The sequence below is a fragment of the Desmodus rotundus genome, chromosome 1, assembly GCF_022682495.2.
Source record: "Desmodus rotundus isolate HL8 chromosome 1, HLdesRot8A.1, whole genome shotgun sequence".
Classification (NCBI taxonomy): Eukaryota; Metazoa; Chordata; class Mammalia; order Chiroptera; family Phyllostomidae; genus Desmodus; species Desmodus rotundus.
In genome coordinates this window covers 168,204,873-168,228,634 of record NC_071387.1, presented here as the reverse complement: position 1 = coordinate 168,228,634, position 23,762 = coordinate 168,204,873, and the positions used below count along the sequence as shown (strand labels likewise).

The 23,762-nt window shown below is 35.6% G+C and overlaps 1 protein-coding gene across 2 annotated transcripts in view; it reads left to right on the top strand.

Annotated features, from left to right (window-relative positions):
• Positions 1 to 23,762, top strand: part of FCHO2 (FCH and mu domain containing endocytic adaptor 2) — a 113,776-nt gene that overhangs the window by 56,500 nt on the left and 33,514 nt on the right. Inside the window, exons 9-15 of one of the 2 annotated variants that reach the window (XM_053912732.1) lie at positions 6,149 to 6,193; positions 7,843 to 7,915; positions 12,162 to 12,186; positions 17,282 to 17,342; positions 17,620 to 17,792; positions 19,265 to 19,276; positions 20,473 to 20,497. In XM_053912732.1, the coding sequence (XP_053768707.1) occupies positions 6,149 to 6,193; positions 7,843 to 7,915; positions 12,162 to 12,186; positions 17,282 to 17,342; positions 17,620 to 17,792; positions 19,265 to 19,276; positions 20,473 to 20,497 (414 nt within the window). The remainder of the gene's footprint in view (positions 1 to 6,148; positions 6,194 to 7,842; positions 7,916 to 12,161; positions 12,187 to 17,281; positions 17,343 to 17,619; positions 17,793 to 19,264; positions 19,277 to 20,472; positions 20,498 to 23,762) is intronic. The other variant, XM_053912740.1, reaches the window with a different exon arrangement.

Below are 23,762 nucleotides of genomic sequence, written 5' to 3'. Positions count from 1 at the left end.
TTTAATTCTGTAGTTGTCAGACTTCCATTCAACTCGACTTCATAGTTGTCAGACTTCCATTCAGCTCTATTTCTGATGGTTCTGAATGATAATTGTTCTATATTTTAGTTGTAATTTTGATGTTGTGTGAATGGGCGAGCTGTGTCTGCCTACACTGCCATCTTGACCAGAAGTCAGTTTTTCTCTTTCATAGCAAGGGGAATGACCAGAGAAAGAGGAAAGAAGAATAATGATTAGGGGATAGGATAACCTAGATTAGCACAAACAAGAAAGTAAAAGAGGGGGACCCTCAAAAGAAATTAAATAGAAAAACTCCACTCTGAAGGAATACACCTTCACCTTTGTGTCCTGGCTACCTGGGGCAGAGGCATAGAATGCACCTTGTGGGATGTATATGCCAGCTGGTGATGATTCGTTTTTATACCTTTTAGAACAGGAGTTGACAAATGGTGGCCATTGAACCAGATTTAGTTCTGCTTTTTTTGTGAGGCCTGTAAAAAATTGGTTTACATTTTTAATTGATTAAGGGAAGTAATCAAAAGAAGAGTAGTATTTTGTGATACTTGAAAATTACAAAAGTCTGATTTGAGTGTCTATAAAAGATTTTTTTTCTGTATTGTCTGTGGCTACGTTCACACTACATACAACAGCAGAGGTCAGTAGATATGACAGACCTTATGGCCCACAGAGTCTAAAATATTTACTATCTGACCACAGAATGTGTCTATCTACCCTGTGTTAAAGAATACATTTCTTGTGTAGTAGCAGATATGTCATAATACATTAGAATGGTGCAGCTCATAACAATACATAATCTTTCTTGTACATCTGATTCTGCTGTCCTTGGGTTCAGAAACCATTTAATATGACATTCTGCACCAGCTACATCTGTAGTCATATTGTATGTAGCTCATATTATTATGAGTAGCTGGTCCTCATAATAATAGCCCTGAATTGTGAAGTAAAGATTAAACTGTTTTGCAAAGGCTTTAAGGAAAGCTTAGTTTTCTATTTAAAATAGCCATTAGAATGTTAAATGTATAAACACTGGAAGCAAAATAGAAAAAAGTAAAGTAAGCCGATGATAATTTTTACATGCACATAATAATCAGGACAGAGTTACAGGGTTTTTTTGCAGTCTGTGAAAAGAGCTAACTCAAGCCAATTTGAACTCAAAAGAAAATTTAATGGAAAGAAACCAAGGTATCCCAAGGATCCAAAATCAGAAATGTAGCCATGGTTCCAGAAAGAAACCCAAACCTATAGGTAAACTAGGTGGGGCAGAGTTTTTTCTTTACTTGATCTCTGCATTTCTATGGCATTATTATCATCATCATAGCCATCATCATCGTTATTCTGTAGAATGGCTTTCTTTGCTCTTCCAGGCACATGACATAAGGTGACTTCCCAGTAATTTCTAGCTACTTTTACTTTTTCTTAATGGCAGCCACAGCTCAGAATTAACCTAGGTTTCTGTCCCTTTCCAAATTTCTGAGAGAAAGAATCTGGTTCAAGTCAATCTTGAGTCAGGTAATCTTTCTAGTCCAGTCAGTTCTGACTAGGTCATGCAGTACATACATGGCTTCTCTACCACTTGTGGGGAAGGGGTAGGGCACCAGAGAAAAGAGATGATAGTGAGCTGGGTATAATTGCCCAAGGTTTTATCAGGATTACCTGGTGAAAATATGACTCAGTCTCGGGGTATGGAGGCACTGTCAGATTTTGGATGTAGGAGCAAATTATATTTCAGTGTTAAGATTCTGTGTTTGGGGAAATGAAAATTTGGAAGTTTTTACAGTGACTGAAATTCCATGGTTAAAATTCCATTTATTTGTTTTGAGACCATGGTTCCTAAGTTTGACTCGTCACTGGTTCACAAGCCTTGGGTACATATAAGAAAAACTTACAGAAATTTTTTTCCTTTGCCATTACTCTTTTCTTAAAAAAAAAAAAATGTACAGACAGTGCACTGTCCCAGAAACACTGATTTCATTGGTATAGGTGGGTCCTTGGTACCATTATATTTTAAAATTCCTCATCTGCTTGTAATATGCAGCCATTTTTGAGAACCTGGAGTACTATATCACTGGATGCTTGTTATAAGTATAGAATTTCATACCCTCCCCCTGGCCTACTGAATCAGAATCTGTGTTTTAATAAGATTCCCAGGCAGCTTGTATGCACAGTAAAATTGGAGAAACACTCTCTAGACTTAACTGAATATTTGGCAATGGACCCAAGGGTTCACTGGGTCTATATTTTTCAAAAGTATGATCCCAGGACCATGGGCATCACCTGGAAATTTGTTACAAATGTAGTTTCTTGAACACTGGCCTGTACCTTCCAGATAGGACATTGAGGGTAGGGCCCAGCAGTTTGTGGTTGAACATTACCCTCCTGGTAATTCTGATGCAGAGGTTGGGATTTGGGACCATTGGATTGAAGGAATTTTTCCCTTGGGCCTTTTATTAAAATAAATACTCTTGAAGTGAAGAGACATTAATATTGCAACTTGGAAATGATTTGGCAAGCAAAGAAAGAAGAAAACTATACATATATGTGTAGAGAGAAAAAACAAATATGATGAAACATACCATTGTTATTCCTCATCATTTGTAAAAATGATATGGCTTAGATTCCAAAGGAGTAGGTAACTAGTCCAAGGTAATCAGTCAGCAAGCACATGGTAAGACCAGAACTTGGGCCTCCATGCCCTTTGCGTATCATTACAAGCTGGAGTTTGATGCCCTTTTTCATGTTAGTTTGCCTGGTTTGTCCTCCCAGGCATGTAGGAATGTGGCTGTGTTGCGTTCCACAGACCCAGGAGCAAGCTGGAGAATGTCATTGACTCTCATTACTATGAGTCACACCAATTTTCTTTCCTCCCTCATGCCCCTCTGCCTCTTCCCCTACAGCCTTCACTGTCATTCTTTTTGTTAGACTTTGGGGGTCTGGGCATGTTTGTATCTTTCACTTTGGCTTCTAATTGGAACCAAGTGTTCTGTGGTTTAGTTGGGCATATTCAGGAATATGCTTGATTTGAGTAGCCCAGATTTATTATTTGAGTTTTGAAGCTCATTTTAACTAGACAGAGTTGCAGATTTGCCCTGTTGATGGACTGAGATTTAGAATTGATTCTAAAACAATGGGAACTATTAATTAAATATTTCACATTTTTTATTCTTTACATCATTCCACAAAATAGTTGTGGTGATTAAAGATTACTGTTAAATAAATAGTCTTTTCTCTTATAACATTCTGTAAAAGTTTTGATCTGAGTTAGAGTAGGATGAATTCTTTAGGTTGTTGACTTTTTTTTTTTTGATAGCAGTAATTTATTTCTATGTGATGATTAAAGCATTGTATGTAAGAATTGTTTTGCTTTAGATCATTGATCTCTTGGAAGTCTGTCTTTAATTTCTTCTGCCTTTATTTGTACTCATGATGTCATTTTTAGATAATGTATAAAAGAGCACCAGGAGACAGAGCCACAGTGGTCTTACTTTTATACAAACTAAATTGCACTGTGGCCCAGTATAAAATCTTAAGTGCTATGAGCAGTTACTTATTTTGACAGTGGAATTAATTGAGCCTAAAAGAGTTGAAATTCCAGTTGTAGCAAACTATTCTGTCTGGCTCTTGCTGTGGCTTTAATATTGTCAGGAAGAGTAACTTGTCTTGTGACTAAATAGCAGAGTCATGGGCATTGGACAGCATTTGAGGGATGCTGAATAAACTTTCTACTTGTTAAACAGTTCAGAAGTGATGTGCTGCGGGTGTGATCAGAGTGTGCATTGATATTCAGCTGACCTGTCAACTGGCACTGAGCCAGGCACACACAGCTTTGCCATGTGGAGCATATGCCATTTGAAAAGAAAATCTTTTTTCATGCATGATTTCATGTATTTTTTAAATGATATATTTAGTTTTATTATACCACAAACTGTTAGTATTCGAATCTTTTATAGAAAAGCTTATGTATGGGTGGGTGGAACTCATTTAAAAAAATTAAATATATATAATTTGAAAGGATTTGACATCTTATATTTCAAGATGTCATTTTGAATAGTTTATTTTTATTGGACATTTTCCTATTTCAAGTGGATTTTAAGGGGATCATCAAAATTATATCTGGTATAGGAAAAAGGTTTTGTAGGGGGGGAAAGTAGAATTTTATTTAAAGGGATTAATTTTATAGTGTTAAGGGATGCCTCTAGTATTTTTACATGTGTAAAGATATCTGAAAATCTTCAAAGAATATATACTGTATTTGCTAAGGTGATGTCAAAGTGTTTCTAGACTTATTTTTATACCTGTACAGAAAGTATCCAGCCACACAATATGGAAAAATAGAGGCATTTATTGTAGAAGATACAAGATATAAGGAACATTGTCCACAGGATAATGATGTCTCAGTCCCCTTCATAGTAGGCACCTTGGGACCTCACACAGTTCTCCCAATTGCCATCAACTGTCCCATCATATTTTCTTGGATGGTCTGAAATATCGTCCCTTTGAAAGGTGATTTTAGTTTTGGGAAAAACCAGAAGTCACAGTGTGCCAAATCTGGGCTGTAGGGGGGCTGAGTCACGGGGGTGATTTGATATTTTGCCAAAAAACTCTGCATAACACATGATGCACGAGCAGGTGTGTTGTCCTGATGAAGCTGCCAATCACTAGTTGCCCATAGCCATAGCTGTTTTGTTGTATTACATCTCTCAACCAATGAAGAACATTGAGGTAGAGTTCCTTGTTAACTGTTTGGCTTGGAGGGACGTACTCATGATGGACAGCACCTTCCCAGTCAAAAAAACCCATTACGTGGTCTTGATCTTGCTGCGACTTTGGTATTCCTTCTTGGCATGGAGAAGCAGATGACTTCCATTGGGACGACTGGGCCTTTGTTTCTAGATCATAGCTGTAGACCCACCATTCATCTCCATTTATGACCTGCTTGAGGAAATCTGGTCCGTTGGTAGTGGTCTGAATCAAGTCATTAGCAACTGCAGCACAATGTTCCTTCTGCTCTGATAGCAGAAGCTGCAGAACAGATTTTGCCACAACACATTTCATGCCAAGATCCTGTGTCCAAATCTTGGACACAGTAGTTTTCAGAATCCCGAGATCAGCTTCTCGTTCTCGGACTGTCAGTCACCAATCTTTGTTGATTGCAGCCCATATACATTCAATGTTCTCAGGTGTTCTGCTTATTGTAGACTTTCCAGAAAGTGGATCATTTTCAACAGATTTTTGACCATCTTTAAAGCATTTGTGATACACTTTCATTTGCACCGCATTCATTGCACCGTCCCTGAAAGCCTTCTGAATCATCTGAATAGTGTCTGTGGAGGAATGTTCAAGCTTATTGCAAAAATTGATGCAGATCCGTTGCTCTGCTCGCTCAGTCATTTAGAATGTGACAGCCACACAGTACACGTGCTCACTCAATGGCATCTACCACCCTCACTGACTAGTACAGTGAAGTCATTGTTGTTCACTCATGCACATCACATTGATTTTGTGCAAACCATTCTTGTAATTTTAACAACAGCTGGACTTTATCCAGACATACCTTGTATATAAAGGGCTTTCAGTAAATTGTGATCATATTAATAGGCTAGTCTCCATTTTTAAAAAACTGTTAGGATTACTTGATTTTTAAATTTATTACTGTTATTTTAATTAATACTATCACATGGCACTGGAACACAGTTCAGAACTTTCAGAAGATACAGTTGACCCTTGAACAATGTGGAGGTTGGTGGTGTTGACCCTCACATGGTTGAAGATCTGTATACAGCTTTACTCCCCTGAAACTTAAGTTGTCTCTTGGTATTCGGGGGGATTGGTTCCCAGACCCCCAAGGATACTGAAATGTGTGAATGCTCAAGTCCCTTATACAAAGTGGTACAAAGTGGTGTAGATCAATGCATACAGTTGGCCCTCAGTTGTGAACTCCCAACTGTGAATTAAAAACAGCAAAGGCATTTATTGGAAAGAAATCCACATAAATGTGGACCTGCACGGTTCAAATCCATGTTGTTTAATGATCAGCTTTATTGTAATGAGGTTTGATACGATTGTTTTCTACCAGCTTTTACTTTTAAACTAGCAGCTGTTCATTGATATACACATATATATTTTTTAGGCCTTATCGAATTTGAAGAATGTGATCCTGCTAGTGCAGTGGAAGGTAAGTTGACCAGCTGTGATGTGTGGCAACTAGCTAATGTCTTCTGTTTATTGAACAAATAAAGAGGGGCTGCTCTCCATTGGTGTCAGCATGTATATGAAATGATGAAAAAAAATCTGAATATGCAGAATCTCATCTTTACTTAATCAATAAGCAGTAGGTTAGCCGAAAGAATTATTATTGGTTAGAATACACATTTTAAGAGATTAAATGTAAATGCACTTGTTTTCAAATACACATTGCGATTGTTTTCTTCGTTGACACCCATTTTTAAACATTCTAATGTCATAGATATGAAACACATTACTGCACATTAATATATAGTGCTTGTCCTATAGTAGGTAATGCTTTGGTAATCAATGGGGTTATTCATTAATGTTAATATTACCATCATTCCGATGGGTGATGCTTTGACTTGAGAAAGGGTCCACACTCTGTTTAAATTGATGTTTTTCATAATATGAAACCAAAGAGATGCCTTCTATTTTCATCATGTTTTATATATCTTACTTTGTGAGCAACTGGATATAATTTGAAAGCAAAATTCTGATTTTTCTAAGACCTGTATAGGAATTCAGAGAAATGGTTTGCTCTTGTGTGCAAGGTTATTATTGGAGTAGTCAGGAGCTCTGGGGCCTACGCTTCTTATAGTTACTAGCTCTGTGAGAGCAGTGATGATTTAAATTCTCTGTCCTTCAGTTTTTGTTACTATAAAATGTAGACAGTAAATAATACTCTGAGAATAACACTGTATTTGATTTTTAAAATATTATAATGTGCTGTACAAACGTATGGTTTGGGGAGTTTGTTTTGCTTAAATGCAAGTACATTCTTCTGAGACACCTGAATTATAATCCTGGCTTATAGTGTTTACTAGTTATATACCACTAATTTAAAAAAAAAGAAAAACAAAAATACCCTTGAGTTTCTTCATCTATAAGATGAGAAGTTAGCTTAGGTATGCTCTAGTTCTCATAGAGTAAGCAAATAAGCTTTAAGTGCTGAATTCCATCAATAATTTAATAGCATGACTGACCTTTAGACCTTAATTTGTCATACAAGAAGAGTAGGAAGAACTGCCATATTAGGCAAAACAAAAATTATATTTGTTCATTTATTGTAGGATCCACTTTTAACATTGCTTATATTAGAGATAACATGAACGCCATATTATAAGTTTCCATGTTATTACTGTCAGTGGACCCATTGTGTCATCTTTTTATTGAAAACAACATACTTATATTTTGTGACCCTCTAAGCAGGAAGCATGATTTGACTTGTATTTATAATAAAGTCCAATATAGTGAATAGCATACTTTCTGGGAAGTTTTAAGATATCTGCAAATGCTTATTTTACCTGATGTGACTTGGGGAATACTTAGAAAGGAAAAGAGAATTTCATTGATTGAGTGAATGTTCTAAAGCCTTTGGGTGCATAGTAGGCTGTGCTACATTAAGATAAGTCTAAACAGACTATAACTCTGATTTAAATATTAGGGTTTAGCAATAAATACATTTATTTCTTTCATCCAAATTTAGTATCAACAGTTAATGAGTAAATTATGTGTCAAGATATAAGATGTATTTGTAAATTTAATATATTTATTAGGAACAGTTGTGTTTCTGTAACAATACACTTTTATTTTAAGGTATAAAACCACGGAAAAGAAAGACGTTTGGTTTGCCAGGAATAATTAAAAAGGAAAAGGATGCAGAGTCTGTGTAAGTATATTAAATATTGTTAAAATCCTTTCTGTTGTTATAAATAATTAAATGATTGTTTTGAGTTTGAAAAAGGAAAATTTCTTCTGGAAATAATTCAAATTATGTATGTCTGAGGAGTGAAAAATACAAACTTTTCTAAATACATTTGCCAGCTTCTCTGATTTTACTTAAAAGTATTCACTTATTTTAAAATTTTAAGATGAAAGCCTTAGTGTCTTAAAATCGAAACTTTTAAGATACTCTGTAAGATAATATGCATATTTTAGAATATTAAAAACCCACGGAAAGCTAAAAATTCTTCTAAGTCGTGATGTGTAAGAAAAACCCACAGTCAACAATTTGATGAAAATCCTTCTAGACAACTCTAACCATGCAGGGACATAGTGTTTATGTACAGATGCTACTCGACTTACAGTGGGGTTACCTCCTCATAAACCTGTCATGACAGAAAATACAGTAAGTCGAAAATGCTTTTAATACACCTAGCAAACATCACAGCTTAGCCTTAAATATGCTCAGAACACAATATCCAAAAACACTAGCAACATAGTACAGATGGTCCCTGACTCAACGATGGTTTAATTTATGGTTTTTCGATTTTATAATGATGTGAAGGTGGTACACATTCAGTAGAAATTGTAGTCTGAATTTTGAATTCTTATCCTTTTGCCAGCTAGAGAAGTGTAGTATAATACTCTCTCGTGATGTTAGGCTGTGGCAGCCAGCCACAGCTCCCAGTTAGCCCTTAGATCATGAGATTAAATAACTGGTACACGACAGTGTACAGTGGTGCCAGCGTTTTTTAGATATTGTGTTTTGTGTTTTTGCATCCTATCATGTCTACAAAATGCCCATCTGTATCTCCTGCCTCTGGTGAGAAGAGGAAGGCAAATACTCTTGAGTTGAAACTCAAGATAATTTCCCAACTGAAAGCTAATGTAAGTGCCTGAGCATATTTAAAGTAGGCTAGGTTAAGTAAGCTATGGTGTTCAGTAGGCTATTGTATTAAATGCATTTTTCATCTTACATTATTTTCAACTTACAATGGGTTTATTGGGACATAACCCCATCATGAATCGAGGAGCATCTGTACACTGTAGGGTATCAGTCGAAGAGTATCAAGTTGGACCATCTGTTATGCCTAAGTGGAAAATGTTAAATGTGGGAGGGAAAAAAGTGCTGACATGTTTGAACATTTATACTAGCCATCATTTTTAGATGAAGGATGGAATATAAATTTGATTTACCTTTTTCAAAAATAAGAAAGTAGTATGCAAAGAACATAAAATTTAGCATAAAAGAATTTCAACTGGTATTAGGTGAGGTTTTGCTACCTTGACTACACATGAGAACTACCTGGGAAATTAAAATAAATATATCTATGCTAGGTCCCATCTCAGACCAAATCCAGATTCTCGGTTGAGAAGCCACAGCATAATTTCTGTTTTGTTTTGTTTTAAGCAGCCTATGTGATTGTAAGGTATACTTGGGGTTGACAGTCATTGAGCTGTAATTAACCAGAGACAAACTGGAATTAAAGAGTTTTTTCTTTTCATAATTACCCAACCCATTTGGATTGAAGACACACTTAAGTAAATGTGTTAAAGTGATTCCTTGACTTGGCTGAAGATTTGTTTAAAATCCTTACTTTTCTAACATAATCAGAACTCTCATGAGATTTAATATTTTTATGAGTACTCATGTTTGCAGTACAAGAGAACAGTTTGTGCTGTGGGTGTTTTTGCCTACTACTTAGTTATATTCTTATCATCTGAGTTTCTCAGAATTTCTACCATTCTAAATGTCTGTTTCTTCCCCTCTCCCAAGTGGTATATTTGGTTAACAAATTAAGACCAATTGCAAAGTGATTTATATCTATAGTTAGCATCTCTTCTGCAAATGTCTCTTTTGAGCATTTATGAAGTATTTTGCTAAGGGGAATGGGACCTAATCTCTGATTTGTAAGTTTTTAGTGCACCAGTTCATCTGTTAGTGACTATATTATAAAAAGAAATGGCTGTAAATGAAATATTTTTATAATACATATTTCTTGCAGCAATTCATTCAGGGAGCTTTATAATATTTTTATATATATGTATTTTCAAATAATTTCTCATGATGAGTAATTTCCCAATGTGATCATTAGGCTATTTGGATATTGAAATATTTTTACCAGTGAGAATGCTAGGGCAGAAAATTATTCTTAAACCACTTCACCGTGATTTCCTTCTTTCAACACTTCCTGGCAGGAAAAAAATGTTAGAATTTACTTTGCTTAAAATGCGTAAGGCTCTTGGCAAACTTATTCTCATAGCCTGAGGGCTTTTGAAATGCTAGCAGCTGTGGAAGAGGGGTCCTGCTTAGAGTGTGCTCTTCCTGGGCTTCATCTGCAGGTCTCCTAGTGCCCACTATGAAGGCAAACAGAAGAGTACTTTAACAAAAAGACCCAAGAGTTCTGGCTTAAAGCCAGACAATAAACTGGAACTTTTATGCTTGCTTTTATTTTTAAACTGTATCTTTTTTAAAAAGGTGGAAAATAGAAATGTTCTAACATCTTAATTGATTTGATTCTGTAGAGGGATTGAATTTATTATTACAGTGCCTTTTCTGGTAGAACATTTTCTCAGAGTACCGTGTTTTGCCGCGTATAATGTGCTTCCGTGTATAATGTGCACCCATGTTTTTGTGCACATTATACACAGGATTATTATGCCCATGGTATGTAATCACTATACCCAAGTATAAGGAGCATCCTTACTTTTCCCTCAAAAATTTAGGCAAAAAAATGTGCATTACACACAGCAGAGTGTTGTCCATTGGTTTTTCTCATTTACCAATAATAAGGAAGCTCTTTTTCAAAATTGTAATTTTAAGTGAATATAAAGATATATGGGATTTGCATTTACCCTGACCTTTTGATGATTTAATGGGATTAAAAGCAGTGCAGTCATCTCACTCTTTTTTCATTTATTCAGTCTATTCCATTCTATTTTCCTATAACAAAATTCTTCAATTTATAGATTATCCTGGTTTGTGCTTAGTCTTTGGGTAGATAGAGTTACTTGTCTATCTTAGATATTAATTTAGTGCTTTTTATTGTTAATTTGGCTCTTAAGGTGAACATAAATGCTATATTTTCAGTCTGTTAAAATGCCACATTTTGACATAATGTGCATTATCAGTCTCAAGCCAAAGATTATGTAACTAATCCAAATGCCTTTTAAGTATGCACTGTAATTTTTGTTTATAAATTTGTTTTAGAATGTATACATAGAAATTATTCTAACCTTATTCCTCATGGCTTCAATGTCTTTTATTTCACATTTTTAGGTCTCTATTTTGTTAATTGAGAAGGTTGGTTATTATGGTTTAGTTTTACATTTAAAATAAGTTTTTACTAATTTACAGTATATCCAGTCATATTTGTTTATCAGTTAAATGATAAAATACCAGTTCTGAACTACATATTACATTAGACTAGAAAACTATTCCAAATAGAAGTCTAATTACTTATTTAAGAAATTTGGAGAAAAGTGGTTCTGATTTTGCCCTGATGGGTATGGCTCTTTTGGGATCTGTCCTGCAAAGCGAAAAAGGTCTCTGGTTCAATTCCCAGTCAGGGCGCAAGCCTGGTTTGTAGGTTCTGTCTCCAGTTGGGGAGCATCCATGTTTCTTTCTCTCTCTTTCTCCCTCCCTTCCCTCCTCTCTAAGAATAAAGAAATACATAAAATCTTTTTTTAAAAGGTGGTTTTGATTTTTATATAGACTAGCTTACAGAAAGTAGTACACTTTAAACTTCAGTTTTGCAAGTGAAGACTTTTTTTAAAATTTTGAAAATTTATGTAGACATGTTATTTACCAAGGCAGGCTTTCTCCTCTGAAGGAAACTTTTTTTTTACACTTTATCTCCCTGAAGAATTAAAGGTCACTAGAAATCCTTATAAGACTGACAGCTTCCTTGATAAGATTCATGTGTATATTCATGGGAAAGAGGTGCTTTTGAAAGTAGTTTTAAAAATACTTGTATTTTATTCTGTCATGTATTATGGGTACAGGAATGCTTTCTTTTGAATTTTAAAATCATTTGGCGTATTTTAATCTTCACAAGATAATTTCTGTATGTATTTTTATAGAGTTTGAAAAAAATTTATGCTTACATACCAAGGTGAACACTTTCAATAAAGTGTTATTATCAGACAGTTCTAATAGTTGGCTATTTCTAATACTTTGTTTGTTTTAATAGGGAATGCCCTGATGCAGATTCACTTGTAAGTAGATTTTACTTGGATATAAACAAGTTAAATTAGCCATTTTCATTAGGAAATACCCAACATATTTGGGCTTAGTTGTTTATACATCTTTCCAAGAAAAATACTAATCATGTTGTTGTAAATTCATTATTAAAGTATATGTACTTCTGGCTTTATATTGCCAGATGCTTTCCTATTAAGTAGAAGGTGTTTCTAACTATCTTTGACAAGTGGACATTTAACTTTTAAAATTGGAGTGGTGCCACAGCATATTGCTCTTTCTTGAGAAATATGCCAGATCTCAATTCTGCATACCTTATTTTGAAATGTGCTTTACTAATTTAGTCTTAGATCTATTAAAAATAGTACTTTATCTGTTCCTGTATTTATTTAAGAGATTGTCATTTTAGAAAAAATAACCATTATTAGTACTTTTTGTGCTTTTTATTTTGTTTTAAAGAAACTTTGTTTTTATTCCTTATTTAAATATATTTTTATATAATTAAAGAAGATATCAAATGGAGCTCTCTGTGGTTACAGTGGAAGAGTAGATTTACCAAATGGTGGATTTGCTCCTCAATTTCAGATTGCTCCTCAAACACTGGTCCTGTTGCTAAGTGTAGGAGTCAGGCTCTTCATCTCCTCTGCTTATTGTTTTTGCTTGCGTAATTATTGTTTCTTTTGGCCCCAAAACAGTTTCATCTTTTACAGCATAATGGTTGTACCAGAATAAAGAACTAGGTATTTTATGAAATGTTGTGTTTTGTATTAAGATAAAATTAGTACTTTGTTTCATATTTTAGCTTTAAAATTAGAAAACTATGGTTTGTTAATAAATTTATAGTGAAAATAATGAAATAGCCTCCTAATGAGCTCTAGGAATCATTAGAGTGTTTTTAGAGTTACCACTTGCCTGTTTTGATACGCTTGGTTTATTAGTTAATGAAAAAGCCAGCAGATGTGTTTGCCATTTACTTTTAGTACTCATGCATTTATTTTATTTCTGAATTAACTGTGTATATAGCATTTGTTTGATGATTGCAACATTGCATAAAATCCTTTAGTACTTCATGTTTTATTTTATATATGCTCCCTAAATAAAACATTTCTAATTCTCTCTGCTAATTTGATACTATTCTATAATGACCAGTATGAACAATTTTGCACTTTAGTCAGTATGTATCTGGAATTAGAAAAGGGCTTTTAAAAAAGACACAAAATTCCTATGCCATATAAGAAATGATTGATAAATTTGTGTAGAAATAAAAAACTTATAAAATTAGAAAAAAATATCCAGTAGAAGATTTGAATAACTAAAGATAAATTGGCAGAGAGTATTTACAAGACATGTAACAAGGGGCTAATTACTTTCCATCATAAATTTTTTATACAAATCAGTATAAAAGGTAAGCAAACACCCTGTAGGAAAAGAGCATTAATTAAAAACAGGCACTTTTCATAAAAAGAAATAAAAATGGTGTCTAAACATAAGAAGTGTTCAAAATAGTCTCATTCTGATGCAAATTAGAATGAAAATCCTGTGTTCTGAAAGTAGAAATACTCTCTTATGTAATGACAAGGACATACTTAGAGAAGTGCCCCTTCCTCTTGTATTCCTTCTACTTCCTCGCTTTGCCTGGTAGATGACCAACTTTGTTTTGATTTATTCTTCCAGTGTTTTTTTTTCATAAATATAAGCAGATATGACTGTTTTAATTTTCCTTTTTTCTTACTTAAAAGATACTATACTATATATGTTCTTTTGTACTTTTTTTAGCTAGTAGTATTTCTTGGAAGTCACTCATTATCAGACCATAAAAATGTTTTTCTAACAGCTGTGTACTACTCTATTTTTGTATATATCATAGTTTATTCAACTATGCTTGGATATTTAGGTACTTTACCATAATTTTGAGTTATTGATAATCTTTGGTGAATAATTTTGTTTTGTACATATTTTTTAATTTTGAGGGGTGTATTTTGGGGGTAAATTCTTTGAAGTAGAATTCCTGGGTGGAAGAGTTAAACACATACATATTTTTTTTTAGACATTGTTAAATTTCTCTCTGGAGGGATTGTACTGCAGCAAGTCCTCAACCTTGTTGATAGGTTCTGTGACTTTAAGTGAAACTTTGTATAACTAAACCATTTTTACCATAAGCTAGGTTAATTGATGTAAACAAGAATTAAGTTCCTGTGGCATCTAGTCAATGTTATAACAAAACGAACTTATTCACAGACCTGTGGTATTTTGTATTTATACCAGCAAAGTATAAGAGTACATTTCCCCACAGCTTTGCCCACAGAGGGTATTTTCAAGCTTTTGAATTTTTGCCAGTCTCAAGAGTAAAAGTAGTGTTTTAGTGTAGTTTTAACTTTCTAGGTAGGCTTTTATTTCTATTTTTTGTGTGTTTTTAAAAAATATTGTATTTTTTTTTAGAGAGAGGGGAAGGGAGGGAGAAAGAGAGGGCAAGAAACATCAATGTGTGGTTGCCTCTCATGCACCCCCTACTGCGGTCCTGGCCTGCAACCGGGACATGTGCCCTGACTGTGAATCAAACTGGCGACCCTTTACTTCTCAATCTGGTGCTCAGTCTACTGAGGCACACCAGCCAGGGCTATTGTTTTGTATTTTTGTATATATTTTATTTATTTCCCTTTACTTAAGCTGTCCTCTGATTTCATCACCTCCCATCTACAGACACACACAGTCTTGTGCTTTTACTTCTTTTTTTTAAGTGTATTTTATTGGTTATTCTATTACAGTTGTCCCAATTTTTACCCCTTTGCCCCCCTCCATCTGGTACCTTCCCTCCAGCAATCTCCCTCCTTAGTTCATGTCCATGGGTCATGCATATAAGTTCTTTGGCTTCTCTATTTCCTTTACTGTTCTTAACATCTCCCTATTTTGTACCTACCAATTATGCTTCTTAATCCCTGTACCTTTTCTCCCATTCTCCCCCTGCCCCATCCTTGCTGATAACTCCATGTGATCTCTTTTTTTTAAATCATCTTTGTATAGGAAGAACTGCATATTTATTTATAGGGTGTATCATTCATGCGATCTTCATTTCTGTGATTCTGTTCCTGTTCTAGTTGTTTGCTTAGTTTGTTTGTTTTTTTTAGATTCAGTTGTTGATAGTTATAAGTTTGTTGTCATTTTAATGTTCATAGTTTTTTTCTTCTTTTTCTTAAGTAAGTCCCTTTAACATTTCATATAATAATGGCTTGGTGATGATGAACTCCTTCAGCTTTGCCTTATCTGGGAAGCACTTTATCTGCCCTTCCATTCTAAATGAGAACTTTGATGGATAGAGTAATCTACATTGTAGTTCCTTGCTTTTCATCACTTTGAATACTTCTTGCCAGTCCCTTCTACCCTGCAGAGTTTCATTTGAGAAACCAGCTGATAATCTTATGGGAACTCCTTTATAGGTAACTCTCTCCTTTTCTTTTGCTGCTTTTGAGATTCTCTCTTTATCTTTAACCTTTGGCATTTTAATTATGATGTGTCTTGGTGTGTTCCTCTTTGGATCCAACTTTCTTGGGACTCTCTGTGCTTCCTGGACTTGTATGTCAATTTCCTTCACCAAATCAGGGAAGCTTTCTTTCATTGTTTTTTCAAGTGAGTTTTCAGTTCCTTGTTCCTCCGCTTCTCATTCTAGTATCCCTATGATTTGGGTATTGGCACTTTTGGAGATGTCCCAGAGTCTTCCTGTTCTCTCCTCAGTTTTCTGAATTCTTGTTTCTTCATTCTGTTCTAGTCGATTGTTTATTTCTTCCTTATGTTCCAAATAGTTGATTTGAACTCTGGTTTCCTTCCCTTCACTGTTGGTTCCCTGTGGATTTTTCTTTGTTTCTCTTTGTGTAGCCTTCATTTCTTCCCTTATGCTTTTGCCATATTCAGTGAGTTCTCTGAGCATCCTTATCACCAGTGTTATGAACTCTGTACCTGATAGGTTGGCTACCTCCATCTTGCTTAGTTCTTTTTCTAAGGTTTTGTTCTTTCATTTAAGCCATATTTCTTTGTCTCTTCAATTTGGCGACCTCCCTGTGTTTGTTTCTGTGTATTAAGTAGAACTGCTTTGACTTCCTGTCTTAGTATACCTGTTCAGTTGTATGGGGTGTGCCTTAGGTATTTGCCAGGACAGGGCAACCTGCATCACTGCTTTGTGGCTCTGTATGTGGGGGAAGGGTGGGAGAGGGGACAGTGATGCTGAGACTTGCTCAGCCCCCACCTTGTTTCCAGTCATTTCACCACCACCCCCACCTTCCCATATGTGACTGGTGCCCCGATAGCTGCCCCAGTGGTAGTTTCCAGAGTGGGTGGGTTTGCATTCGTTCTGGGACCATGCAGGCCCTTTAAATGGCCTCTCCTAAGAGACCTGCAGTTTCTTCTGCCACCCCTACCCCCACTGGTTTTTACAGCCAGAAGTTATGAGGCTTTATTTTCCTGGAACTGGAAACCTAGACTGTGCAGTTTGGCCTGGGGCTGGGATTGCTTGCTCCTAAGGCATCCCTCCCAATGTTATCTACACACATGAATGTGGGACTGCTGGTTCCACCAGCTGCCTCACTGGTATTGCGCCGCGTCCTCTTCTCCCAGGCTCTCCATCTCCAGCCCTCCTACCCATCTGGATGAATATGGCTTCTTTAAATCCTTGGTTGTCGGACTTCTATACAGTTTGATTTTCTGACAGTTTTGGGTGTTTTTTGTTTTGAGGTTATTTGCAACCCTTCCTGTGGTTGTGCAAGGAAGCGAAGGATGTCTACCTATGCCTCCATCTTGACCGGAAGTATCATGATTTTTTTAATGTGAAAATTTGATTGTCTACAGACCTGCTGGCATTTCACATGAACACCTGTTCTATTCCTTTCAGTGTTCCTTCTGTTTTATTTTGAAATGATTTTCTATTTCAGATTTCTGAAAATGGAGTGTAATTTGAAGCTAAGTAACTAAAAGATATAATTTCCCCATAGTGTTAAGATTTTGTTAACCTATTGACATTTGATAAATGATATAGCCCCTCAGTAATAGTTAAGGTTTACTAATATTTTTGTAGTTTGGAGCCATCATTACAGTAAAGTTTCCTTTTTCTTCTTCTTCCCATAGAACATTCCTGATGTAGATGAAGAAGGCTATAGTATAAAACCAGAAGCAAATCAGAATGATATCCTTTTATCATCTGAATATTCTTATGGATTGTGTTGTCATATAACGGGACAGAGAAAATACTCTATTATTTAAAAAAAGGTTTTCAGATTTTTAATTATCAAACGATTCCATATCCTTCATTTGACATGTTTTTATTAACAAAAGTTAGTGGCTATATTTCTGTTAAAGTCTGTCCTATCTCTTAAAGGTTTTTGTTAACTTTTTATAAATGTGTGAAAAAATGGTTATGCATTAAGACAATTTAAAAACTAAATTTTTTAACTGATACTCACATACCAAAGAGAACCATTTCTACTCATCTAGTGATTCTGATTCTGAAGATGAAGAACCAAAGAAATATCGGATAGAAATCAAACCTATGCATCCAAATAACTCACATCATACAATGGCTTCCTTGGATGAATTAAAAGTGTCTATAGGAAATATAACGCTCTCTCCAGCAATATCTGTAAGTAAGAAAATGAGCAAGTTTGAACTTCTTACATAGAAGTCTTTTTTTTTTTTAAATACCTTGACTACCTGCATCTGCTTAGTTTTCTGGATAATACATGAAACATTACTTAGCAATAGTTAAGCATGTTAGATAATGAAATATTTATGTTTTTTAATTCAGCTTTATTGAGGTATATAGTTTATAATTTTTATACAGGCAAATGAATTTGTGAGTTTGGCTTAGTTTTGCTTCCTTTTGAGAGGGTATTACAAAGGAAGGAAAAGAAAATCTGTTTCTACCATTTGTTGTATTTTATAAATCGTGCAATATGACTCAGTCAGAATTTTGTGAACTGGCAGTACTAATCTTTTCCTCATCGAATTTTTAAGTTTTTGTCTATGTTTTGTGAACTTTATGTAGAAGGGAATTCTGTAAAAATGAATTTAAACATTAAATTATATCTTTGCATTTTTTGTCTGTCATTGTAACATTTGTTTTTGTATACTTTTCATAGAAGGAAGGGGAAAGGTAAGAATTCTTGGTTATAGTGATTAATTTCTCATTTTTGAGATACCATACTTAATATCTTTTGAGGGAGTAAAAAACATCATACTGCATCTTTCCATTGATGTCATAGTCTAAATTCAAAATTGTTAAACTCTGGGGAATAAAGTATGTCTTAGAATGACATTTAGTGTGTCTGTACACGTTCATAATTGATATTAAATCTGTTCTCCTTGGTAATAGAGAATAAAAGTCCTCGCTATTTCATATTGTTATTTGATTATACATTTTAAGTAGTCTCTATGTATTTGTTTGCATAAAATAATTTTTCTCCTAGTCATTCAGTTTTAAAATTTAATTTTAGAATTATTTTTTCCACCAAAAAGGCAGATTTCTGAAGTGAGGCTTTATTCTACCATTACTAGTTAACATTAAGATTAAAATCTGAGGTTAAATTATGGTATATAAATACATGAAGTAGAAAGTTGTGAAATCATTAAAAATATTTATTGTCTAACAGCATAACTAATTTAAAATATATATGTAAATTAAAAAACCCTAGAGGAATATACATCAAAATGTTAAGCAATAATCTCTGGGTGGTGAGTTTATTGATGGTTTTAAATTTTCTCTTTTGTGCTCTTCTTCTATATTTGTTTAAAAAAAACTGAACATGTATTAATTTCATTCTCAGAAAATAAATAATAATCATAAAATTGTTCATTGTTAATATTGAGTGTGAAAAGAGGATATTGTGAGTATATTTTGTTGTCCACTTCGTTTATTTGGCTTAAGTATTCTCCCCAGCAATGTATGTTTTTAAGGTGTATAGATTTTAGTTATGATTCAGGAGGAAATAGACAAATTATTAGAACTGGAAGGTATGATATTTTATTTATTTATTTTGGTGAGAGAAAATGGAAAATACTGTATTTTAAATTCTAAAAAATCACTATCTCTTTTCTTTTTCCATGTACTGTTAGAGACACAGCCCAGTAAGTGCAAGATTTTGTATTTTTATCCATTGACCTTAAAAAACTGTAATGTTTGAACATTGATTTTCAAAACATTTGCATTAAATATTATAAATTAGCAAGTCATAATAAGTTGTTTTAGATATTTAATAGATGTTTAATATTTAAAAACTGATACAGACACCGCCCCACAGTGTCCACAGCGTTATGGATGACACAAGACAAATTCACACGGACTACAGAATTCCTGTGGAGGAAAAGGGATGATGCGGCCGCTCTTTCAGTGGAATAGAGGGTCAGCCCCGTCCCTCGCCTGGACAGTCTTTTATTGGGTTTAATTTGCATAGGAGTACAGGGCATATATGTGAAGCTCATCAATCATTGTCAGGCAGAAATGATCAAATAGATAACACAAAGAATTATGAGGGCTTATTTAGAGTCAGGGTCAGATAACTAAAGGGCCATAAAACTTTGGGGAACAAACTCGTTTTCATGCTTGGACCCTTATCATTTAAATTGAGGACATTAGCAAAGTAGGTTTCATAGGATTTTATGCATTCTTTCTTACGCCTGATCACCCTAGGGAACCTGCCCTCTCCAGCACAGGGCTGCACCCACCTCTGGCATTGTTTCAGACTTAAGTCAGGGAGGGGAAGTAAGCAGAGATTAGGAGATTCCTTGTAGACAGAATGAGGACTCAGGCTATGTCAAAGCCAAGGGGTGAGGGTCCATCACCCCCTTTTTCTGTAGCCCCCAATTCCTTCCCTGAGGGCCCCTTCGCAACTGTGCCTGTCTTAGGTTGCCACTCCTTTGAGGAATCTTATCTGTCATTGGCTAGCCAGTCACCTGCCTGGGGCCAAGCAGGGTGAAGTGAAAGGGGGCAGAGGTGGTGCCCCTACAAGGAAGATAAACTTTGTCTCCTAAGTGGCTTATGGTCCCAAGGTCTTTTTACTCAGCCTTAGCCAGAAGGGATTACAGCTTCTGAAACTAGGCAAAAAACATTTCATTGAATGTTAAAAGTACCTGTATTTTTTTAAGTATAAAGAACTACTAAAAGTTTTTTCTGTATATCTTTATGTAACTGCAGTTTACAGTTGAGCAGATTCACTAACAATAATTTAAAATTTAGGTTCCTAGTATTAACAATTTATAAAATATTTCATTATCAAGTTTAATTATTTATTTAATGGCATTTAATTCTTGTATTTCTGTTTTAGGTGCAGATGAATCAGAATTCGTCTAGTAAGTTTGACATTTAAGTTGGTTATTTTATTACTGTTGAAATTTATCAGGCAATTTGCTAAGCTTATGGCCTCACATATGTAGTTATAGAAATAGGCTTTTGGTAGAGGGGATTACAGGAACTACTATAAAGGACACATGGACAAAACCAAGGGGGAGGGTGGAGAGGGGGGAGGGAGGTGGGTTCACCTGGGGTGGGGTGGAGGGATGGGGAGAAAAGGCATACAACTGTAATTGAATAACAATAAAAAAAAAAAAAAAGAAAGAAATAGGCTTTTCTTATCATGAGCCTTCACAACAACAGACTAAAAGGATACTTATTTTATAACAGAAGACAAATTATATTATCTCTTTTAGCTTTGAGACATGCCTTAAACCAGGGGTGTTAAACTCATTTTCACCAGGGGCCACATCAGCCTCACAGTTGCCTTCAAAGGGCCGAATGTAATTTTAGGACTGTAACTACTCCTTAACTGTTAAGGAGTTGAAATTACATTCAGCCCTTTGAAGGCAACCACGAGGCTGATGTGGCCCCTGGTGAAAATGAGTTTGACACCCCTGCCTTAAACTTTAATACCTGACTACTACATCTTTTAGAAATCAGCAAAAACAAAGAGTAGCTTTGGGACTTCTGGCCAAGATGGAGGCATAGGTAGACACACAGGTGCCTCCTTGCACAACCAAAATAAGGACAACAACAAATTTAAAAACAAAAAACAACCAGAACTGACAGAAAATCAAACTGTGTAGAAGCTGGACAACCAAGGAGTTAAAGAAGAAACATTCATCCAGACCTGTAGGAGGGGCGGGGTTGGGCAGCCGGGCAGACAGGACTCATGGCAAGATGGTGGCTGGCAGACTGGGCAGTCCCACATTCATGGGCAGATTAACCCGGGAGGAACAACTGGGGAGCGAGACAGACCACACAACCCAGGGTTCCAGTGCGGGGAAATAAAGCCTCAAAGCCTCTGACTGAAAATATCTGTGGGGGTTGAGGCAGCAGCGGGAGAAACTCCCAGCCTCACAGGAGAGTTCGTTGGGAGAGACCCACAGGGTCCTAAAATGTAAACAAACCCACCCACCCGGGAATCAGCACCAGAAGGGGCCAATTTGCTTGTGGGTAGTGGAGGAAGTGACTGAAAGCCGGCAGAGAGCAGAGCAAGCAGCATTGTTCCCTCTTGGACCCCTCCCCCACATACAGCATCACAACCCAGCAATGTGGGTTGCCTTGCCCTGGTGAATACCTAAGGATCTGTCCTTTACTATGTAACAGGCGCGTGAGACCCCCCCCCCCAAAATGGTCCAAATGAAAGAACAGATCAAAGCTCCAGAAAAAAATACAACTAAGCAACGAAGAGATAGCCAACCTATCAGATGCACAGTTCAGAACACTGGTTATCAGGATGCTCCAGGAACTCAGTACTTCAAAAGCATAAAAAGGATCTAGGCAGCAATGAAGGTCGTATTATGTGAAATAAAGAAAAATCTGCATGGAACCAGCAGTGACAGAAAGGAAACCAGGACTCAAATCAAGGGTTTGGAGCAGAGGGAAGAAGGAAACATTCAACCAGAAGAGAATGAAGAAACAAGAATTCAAAAAAAGAGGAGAGGCTTAGGAACCTCCAGGACAACTTTAAATGTTCCAACATCCAAATCATAGGGGTGTCAGAAGGAGAAGAGGAAGAACAAGAAATTGAAAACTTATTTGAACAAATAATGAAGGAGAGAACTTCTCCAATCTGGCAAAGGAAATAGACTTTCAGGGAGTCCAGGAAGCTCAGAGAGTCCCAAAGAAGTTGGATCCAAGGAAGAACACACCAAGGCACATCATAATTACACTACCCAAGATTAAAAATAAGGTGAGAATCTTAAAAGCAGCAAGAGAAAAGGAGAGAGTGACTTACCTACAAAGGAGTTCCCATTAGACTTTCAGCTGATTTCTCAAAAGAAACCTTACAGGCGAGAAGGGGCTGGAAAGAAGCATTCGAAGTCATGAAAGGCAAGGACCTACATCCAAGATTACTGTATCCAGCAAAGCTATCATTTAGAATGGAAGGGCAGATAAAGTGCTTCCCAGATAAGATCAAGTTAAAGGAGTTCATCATCACCAAGCCTTTAGTATATGAAATGTTAAAGGGGCTTATCTAAGAAAAAGAAGATTAAAAATATGAACAGTAAAATGTCAACAAAGTCAGCTATCAACAACGGAAACTAAAAAAACACAAACTAAGCAAACAATTAGAACGGGAACAGATTCACAGAAATAGAGATCACATGGAGAGTTATCAGCGGGGAGTGGAATTGGGGAAAAGGTACAGCAAGTAAGTAGCATAAATGGTAGGTACAAAATAGACGAGGAGGTAAAGAATAGTATAGGAAATGTAGAAGTCGATGAACTTCTATGTATGACTCTTGGACATGAACTAAGGGGGGAGAATGCTGGTGGGAGAGGGGTGCAGCACGAAGGGGAGTAAAGGGAGGGAAATGGTACAACTGTAATAGCATAATCAAAATAAATTAAAAATAAACAAGGCCCATTAAATTTACAATAAATAAACAAAATGCAGTATTTTCCTTTTGAAAAAGAACTGGTGAGTATATTGGTAGAGGATATGAAGCAAATGAGGATAAAACGGGGCCATCAACTTACAGAAATGAGGCAAAAAGCAAAAAAATGGAAGAGAACAGCCCAGTAAGCACTTAGAGGAGAATGCTAAACTGAGCCAAATGGGAGAGTGTGGTGTGGATGGGCATCACATACCATGTGGTGTTCCTCGTAGTTCATTGCAGTTACCCATGTTGATGTATTTTGTGTTCATCAGCCATTGCTTGATGATACAAAACATTGAGGTGCAGGGAAAACTGCTTATGAACCAATGTGACTTTTGCATTACTGATGCCTTCCTCCTATGTACTAGTTGCTTATGAAATGATTCATGTTACAAATGCAAAAGAGACTTATTTTATAGAGACTGTTGCTCTAGGTTTTACAAATTTTAATTTTTTAAAGTAGGATCCTTCAAGCATTGCTAATTACTTTTGGTCAATATAATAATCACTGATATTCTTAGAATTTGAAAAATGCTTTCATGTTTCATCAATTAAAAATCTTGAATGATACATAAGTACTTAAACACTTGTCTAATTTTTAAAGTTGCAGCCCATATTTTTCCCTTTTGAACAGCCATTTTGTTTTAATAAATATGAGAAGTTAGTTGATTTGACTTAGATTTCTCACCACAGATATTAGAAGAAATAAAGGGTT